This window comes from Coffea arabica, chromosome 5c (genome assembly GCF_036785885.1).
Source record: "Coffea arabica cultivar ET-39 chromosome 5c, Coffea Arabica ET-39 HiFi, whole genome shotgun sequence".
NCBI classification, from domain to species: Eukaryota; Viridiplantae; Streptophyta; class Magnoliopsida; order Gentianales; family Rubiaceae; genus Coffea; species Coffea arabica.
Genome location: NC_092319.1, coordinates 41,921,717 through 41,929,530, shown reverse-complemented (window position 1 = coordinate 41,929,530; position 7,814 = coordinate 41,921,717). Strand labels below are relative to the sequence as shown.

The 7,814-nt window shown below is 36.6% G+C and overlaps 1 protein-coding gene across 1 annotated transcript; it reads right to left on the bottom strand.

Moving 5' to 3' along the window:
* Positions 1-2,352: 2,352 nt before the first annotated feature.
* LOC113689495 (uncharacterized) lies at positions 2,353-7,572 on the bottom strand. Its single transcript, XM_027207266.1, has 4 exons — positions 7,489-7,572; positions 7,202-7,379; positions 6,946-7,039; positions 2,353-5,509 (listed from the first exon to the last, which is right to left on the bottom strand). The coding sequence occupies exons 1-4, from the start codon at positions 7,570-7,572 to the stop codon at positions 2,353-2,355; spliced, it is 3,513 nt and encodes a 1,170-aa protein (XP_027063067.1).
* Between the last annotated feature and the right edge of the window lie 242 nt (positions 7,573-7,814).

Below are 7,814 nucleotides of genomic sequence, written 5' to 3'. Positions count from 1 at the left end.
CAAATCAAGCGTATATAGCACCTTATAAAAAAGAACCAAAGATGTCATTCTATAAGACTGAGTCGCCAAAGTTGTCAAACTTTACCAAGTTTCATGATGGGTTACATAATTTGGTGCAACTTGAATTTTTTTTTATCATGTAGATCTTGGTTTCTCAGTGTTCTTGTGTGAAATTAATTTACTACCATGCTGAACCATTGAAATGCAATTTTTTTTCAAAAGAATTAGAATTTATTGTTTTGCAAACGTTGGTTCCTCAAATTTTCTTTAAATAAGATTAGTACCAAAACATGTTCCTAGCAAAATTTATCCTAATAAGATTATCGAGTTTCAATTTTTTTAATTTTAGTACAAGTCTGAAAGTTCTGAATAGGATAGAAACAATTACATATAAGTTAACAAAGAAAGTAGATTTAAAAGTTTAAGTAAACAGGAAAATAGTTCGCTGCTAAAAGCAGGATTGGCAAGGTACAGCACAAAAATCAGAATACTACAATTGAAAAACTGAAACAGAAAATAAAAAAGAATCAAATCCTACACCTTGATATACAGGATGTTAAAGGCAAAACAACCATCTTCGTGCATTAATAGGCAAAGGAAAATGGCAAGCATTAATCCTGCCAGATTCTGATCTATTTGAACAACATAACAACTGAAAATACATCAAATATTAGAAAAGAAGCAAATCCTACACCTTGATAAACAAAGGGTGCTAAAGATAACAAGGAAAAAACAACAAAACAAAACCAGTCGTGCATTAATGACGGAAAAAAAAGAGGAAAAAAAATGACAACCACTAATTAATAGCAGCCAAGGGATTTTGGTAACCTAGATCTAGAACCAGTTGAAACCACCATAGCCACTGCTGAATCCTTGAGAAGGTTGAGGAGGCATAGTTGCATTAGCAGGTTCTGAAAAATTTGGACTAAAAGAAACTGAAGTTTGGCCATTTTCCACAGCAAAAACCATTTTACATGCCACCGTTGATTGAACTGCCAGTATTTACTGGACCAGCCCCTGCGGTAAATGCCATGCTGCTTGATGGTTTAGATTGAAAAAGATCAAAAACACTAGGGCCGTTTTACCTAGCATTGATGCCAAATTGACTCATTCCATAAGGATTGAACCCATGGAGATTTGGATTTTGATTTCCATACTAGCTCACGTATTGTACTCTTCAATTGATCACTTTTAACATAATTTTAGCAGATTTCCCTATACTGGTTAAGGGTTTTCACTATTTTCTTTAGAGCCTCCAACTGATTTTCAAGGATTGTGAGTTCTTTGTTCAGATATTGAACATTAAGCTTGTGATGAACCTCCAAAAGAAGGCATAGGTGATCAATTGATATAGCTGTTTGGGGATCAATTGATATAGGAGTTTGGGATTCAAATCTCTGAATACCGCATCAACGCTGCCAAAACAATTAACTTTTTCTCTAGAAGAGAAAACCACTAAGGTGATTTTTTGAACTATTAAGGCTGCAGATATCTCTAGCCTTTTAGAAAAAGTCACTTGTGGGTTTTGCTCATTTTGCATCTGCAACATATCAACCTTTTGGCGGTCTCTAGATTTTCTTCTCCAGGACTGTTGGCTAGTTTCGACTTTGGATTCTAAGGATGGATAGGATTGAAACAAAGATGGGTAGACTGGCGCTTCCTAAGTCTAAGAATGGGGTGGAATTCCTTTATGATTGGTGTGGTTGTTTTTTGTCTTGACAAATGATAACTAATATGACTAAGAACAAATGGAGAGTCAAATTAAAGTAGAATAATTTTTGCTGTAAGAGTACTTGAATTTAATCACTAATTCAAGATTATATTTTAACTTTTTTAATCTCATGAGTTATGAGCTCAGTAGGATGAGAATGAAATTCCCAAGTGAAAGTAAATGAGCTAATATTTGTCATAGTAACTATGGAATTTATATCAACATATAAACAGAATGATAAAGAGTGAAGAAGCTGAAGATATATGCATTGTTAGACCTAAACTGCTGAGGATCAAACTACTCAATTGGTCGCACGATGTCCGCACTTTGAATGTTATCAAGAGAAGCAGTTTCTTTTTTCTTTTTTCTTTCATTGTATTAAAATTGCACTAGGGCAGCATGCCATAACAATAGAATAGGGAAAATTAAGGAAATAACTTTTGAATTATGTCATAGGCAAGTTAATTACAATGAAAGTTTATTGGCTGAGGGCAAGAAAGGAAAAGACTAGAATTTTTAAACCAATGTCAATCTTGTACATCAGTCTTTTTTTTTTTTTGTCGAAACGATAGGAAATTTCATTATCTAGAAACCATTGTACATGTACGAGCAACGGCTCGAAGTAACTGCACAAAAACTGTTCAGCGAACACTGAGGAAATATCTTTCCTCATCCACAATTATGCTTAAAGCATCTGCACTCAGTAGTCTACTGTCTAACATATTTTCCTCACTTTCCAAGCCAAAAGAGCACATACAAAACAGTCTCTTCAGACTTAGAATATCCTCCAGCAATGTAGCCATCTTACTATCTGTTGGCCGTTGCTGTGTTAGCTGTTTCCATAGTTCTTTGTTGCAGAAATTGAGACGTACCTCCCTCCACTGCTGTTGAACAGCTTTGCATAGAACCAATTTTACTGCCAGAGCTGCGTCTAATATGTTGTTCCCCAAACTTCTCTCTGTCAGCATCCAATCTGCAATTTTAGAGTTTGCCACATTCTTTACTGTGACTCCTATGCCAAAAACGTTTTGCCCTTGTTTCTTTACTGTTGCCACTCGTATGATTAAGGCCCCTTCATTTCCATTGCTCTGTCCTTGGAGATCATTGGTATGTACTGTTTCTTCTGCACTCTTTTTATCCCCCTGCTGATGTTCAGCCCCTTGTTCCATCCATTCTTTGTGCGCCCGTTCTACTAATCTCAATGGAGCTAATCTACTTGAGTTCTCATATTCCCTCTTGTTCCTATCTTTCCATACCTGCCATAATATGTTTGCTGTCAAGCCAATATGCTCCTTACCTTCCTGTCTAGTTCTTGCTTCTGTAACTCTCGTCCACCATCTCATGAAATCACCCCTCTGATCATTTGCTCCATTCCACTGTATGGGGGCTGATTTCCATACTTCCAGTGCATGTGGACAGTTGAGTAGCATATGTTCTATGGTTTCTGGAGCTTCACCGCAGGTTGAGCAGATAGGGTCCCCTATTCCTGTTCGCTTTCTCACTGCCTCCCTGACTGGTACTGCTCGTTTAATGCACTTCCAGATGAAATGCTTGATTTTATGCTTGATGTTGAGCTTCCATAAAGTATTCCACATCTGAACCATTTGCTGGCTTCCTTCTGAGATGCTTGTTCCAGCTCCCTCCTGATTGCACCTTCTTCTGCTCATGCTTTTTTCCATCAACAGCTTGTATCCTGAGTCGACTGTGTATTCCCCTCCAGCTTTTGGTTTCCAGTAGAAGCTATCTTCCTTCCCTGATAAGCTTAGGGGGATACGGAGAATCTGCTCAGCGTCTTCTTTGTTGAAGTATCTGAAGATAACATTTCTGTTCCATCTCTGCTGGCAAATTAACTCATCAACCATCTTTAACTCACAGTTACTTGTTCTGCATGTTGAAAGCTTCCCCGTAGGTGTCTCTGGTAACCATTTATGGTCCCAGATTTTCGTGTTTCTACCATTTCCAATCCTCCTAATCAGGCCTTCCTCTATTAAGCTTCTTGCTCCCAGCAATCCTTGCCAAATCCATGATGCATTTTTAGGGAGGGTGCATTGTAGTATGGATTCCTGAGGGAAATACTTGGATTTTAAAACCTTGCTGACCAGGAGATTTGGGCTGGTTAATATTCTCCATAACTGCTTACCCAAAAGTGCTTTGTTGAAAGCTTCCAGATCCTTGAACCCAAGGCCGCCTATGTTCTTGTGTACTACCATTTTGTCCCAAGAGATCCAGTGCATGTTGTTCCTTCCCTCAGATCCACCCCACCAGAAATTGGACATCATGGTGCTAATTTCTTTGTAGAGTGATCTGGGCAGCTTAAAGCAAGACATAACGTACGTAGGCATGGCCATTGCAACTGCCTTCAGCATGACCTCTTTTCCAGCTAAGCTCAAAAATTTATTTTTCCAATTCTGAAGCTTGCACTTGATGTTTTCTCTAATAAAACCAAAAATCTGATTCTTTGTTCTGGAAATCACCATAGGAAGACCCAAGTACTTACCTTGCTTAGCTTCCACCATCCCTCCCAAGGCTTGGCAGATCATTCCTCTTTGTACCTCTTCCAGATTTTTACTAAAGAAAACTGCAGATTTGTCGAAGTTGATCAGCTGTCCTGAGGCTCCTTCATAGACTTTTAAGACTTTCATCAATTCAGCTGCCTCTTCCTTATTTGCTTTGCAAAAGATAAGCGAATCATCAGCAAAGAAAAGATGGGTAAGTTGAGGACCTTGCCTGCTGATTTTCAAGCCTGTGATCCTCTTGCTTTCTTCAGCTTGCCTTAACAGATTGGAGAATCCCTCAGAACATATTAAAAACAGGTATGGTGACAATGGATCTCCTTGACGAATACCTCTCCCTGGTGAAACATAACCTTTCACTTCTCCATTACAATTGAAGGAATAACTGACTGTTGTTAGGCAGCCAGTTATCCATTCAATCCATTTAGTACAGAAGCCCATTTTGCTCATCATAGCCAGCAAAAATTGCCACTCCACCCTATCATAAGCCTTTGCCATGTCAAGCTTAACGGCCATGTATCCATTTTTCCCCTGTCTTTTGTTTTTCAAGTAATGCATGTATTCATGAGCAACCATTACATTATCTAAGATTTGTCTACCTGGGATAAAAGCTGATTGAGTCTTGCTAATGCACTTGTGCAGGACAACCTTTAGTCTATTAGCCAAGATTTTTGAAATGATTTTATAAAGCACACTACAAAGACTGATAGGCCTGAAATGCTTTAAGCTGATAGGATTCTGGATTTTGGGTATCAGAGATATGACTGTATGGTTGATAGATTTGAGCATGAAGCCTGAAGTGAAGAAAGCTTGGATCGCTGGGATAATGTCTTTTTTGATGATGCTCCAAAATCTCTGGAAAAATAGAGGGGTCATCCCATCTTGTCCTGGAGATTTTTCGGAATTCATGGAAAAGAGAGCATCATGAATTTCTTTTTCCTCAACTACCTTAGTCAGATTATTATTCATATCCTGAGTAATGGAGTTAGGAATACCATCTAGAATATCAGACATGTCACCTCTCCCACCACTACTAAAAAGATCCTTAAAGTAATCAGAAATTTCCTTCACGACCTCATCCTCACTGCTAGTCCAAGAGCTATCATTACGCTGCAAGTTTCTGATTCTATTGTGCACTCTTCTACCCTTGACATAGGTGTGAAAAAACTTGGTATTTTTATCCCCCTCCCTAAGCCAACTAATTCTCGACTTTTGTCTCCAAAAATGCTCTTCCTCCTTATAAGCTGTGCTCAGCTTATCTTTAATGTCATTCATATTTTGCCACCTGTTATCACCAATCTTGTACATCAGTCAACTTGTAGAATTTTTCCATTGTTTTTCATTACTTTTTTCTATCCTAAGTTTTTGATAAATGTCAATGTTGATTAGAGTAATAAAATCGATGGATAAAAATGGAGATCCTTAAGTTGATAGTGAGAGATATATAAGCCTCTAGGGTGTAATATTTTTCACATTTCTCCATTTTTTAGTATCAGTGCAAATATATTACTATTTAATTTCAGGCAGCTCCTAAATTCCATGATTTTAGGTGGTTATTACGAGAACTACCCTTACTTTGAATTACTTAATTTTTTCCATTTATTCTAATTTCTTATTACTTTTATCTCTAAAATATGGTATCTGAAACTAAATTGAAAATAATGAAATTTGAAAAAATTTAAATCCTACTATAAACTAGTTAGTGTCATATACAATAAAAACATTTAGTTATAGAATATTAAAAGATATTGGATAACAACACAAAATTCTTAACGAGACCAGTTGAAGATATATCCATGCCTGGGTCTAATGTCCTTGAGATTGCAAGTTAAATAGAGGAATGCATGGAGTTTGTGTAGCAAAGGGCAAAGGGTGGGGCAATTGTCAAATACAAGTATCCAAATAATGTATGATCACTATTTGGCAAAATATTGTAAAATTTGATATGTACAAATGATTGTGAAAACTAATTAAAAACTAGAATTTTGTTCCTGCCTTAGCACGGTCTTTTTTTTATTTATTGTGAATTTATACAAATATGAATAATTTAAATATGAAAATTAACAACAATCCTACATGTTCATTTATATTAACTTTAAAAAATTAATGTATTCTAAATGTTTAATTATTTACTAATTTTTAAAAATTTGTTTACATGCTTTCACTATAATATGATAGTATACATCAAATAATGTATCAAATATCAAAATTTTGATAAATATTCTTTTAGATAATTTAAATTTTTATAATGACCACAAACCTAGAACTATATATTCACATTTAATTAAGTAGAAAAGAACCAGCAATCTGCTTTTTTTCATCAATAAATATTTATTTTCCAACAATATTGGTAATTCTGTTGGTGTAACAATTAATTTCCTTTTTTACACTAAGTTAATTCAAAATTAAGTAAAGAGATGATGAATAATTTAAATAATAATCAACGATATGGTGATGAAAGTAAGTAATTTATGGAATATGTAAGATTTTAATAATTGTAAGGGTTAAAAACAAAAAACCTCCTATGGTATAACCATCATACAGAAAAGCCCCTTGTGATTTCATATCATACGCGTCGATACTCCATGGTTTGAATTATTCTGAAAAGTCGACGGAAATCGTCAAATTTACGGCGTTTGTCTTAAACGCACTGGAAAGGCGCGTGTTTCTTGCGGAAAATAGATTTCTACCACAAACTTTCACTTGATATGCCTACTTTACCCTTCACCATTTAATGAAAAGAGAACTTGTTCTGGTCTTCGGCTTCGGCCAAAATTGAAGGACACAGAGCAGTTCTCAAGCCAGCATTCGAAGCCTGTGAAAAATTGTAAGTAATCAATCAACAAGAGGTTGCAAGCCAGCAAAGGAAACGGAAAGTGCAGCAACCAGCGGGGGAAAATATATCTGCTTATATTTTGTTTGTAAATATTGAAGGGAAAGTGCAGAAAGTGGTCGAGGATGTCTTTCTCAAGCTCACTTGGGATCAGATCAAAGTTCTTTCTGTTTGGGATTTGCCCACTGCTTCTGATTGATCCTCTGTCCAATGCAGCCTTGGTTTGTAATACCATGGCTGCAAAGAACCCTGATAGGATCCAGTGTTTGTCAGGAAAGTTTGATAACCCTCTTATCCACTTGACAACTAACAGTGTAGCAACCTACAATAAACCAAAAATGTTGAACATGTTGAAACTAGTAATCAAGTCCAGCACTGGGAAGGCAGCTCAGTGAGTTGAATTTGAGCTGAAATAAAGCAGACTTAAAGACCCTGCCTAAGCCTCCTTGTTCAGTTGGATGGACAAATAGCCCAGGATGGGAGCCATGTGAAGCCACCAAGCAAAGCTCTGCCATTCCTCAGAAACACCCACAGTATTCGGGAACCCTTCTTCTTCTCTTTCCAATAGCTTTTGATATCAAAGTCTCTGCCTTTTTGCTTTGGATTGCTCTGTCCCTCCCTATCTTGGACTCATCCTCCCTCGCACCTCAAAATTACTTTTGCAATTTTCGCTTATATCAAAAGGGTATTTTTATCTTTTCACTCTGCTCCGTCTGTTTTAACGATTTCCGTTGACTTTTTAGAATAATTCAAATCA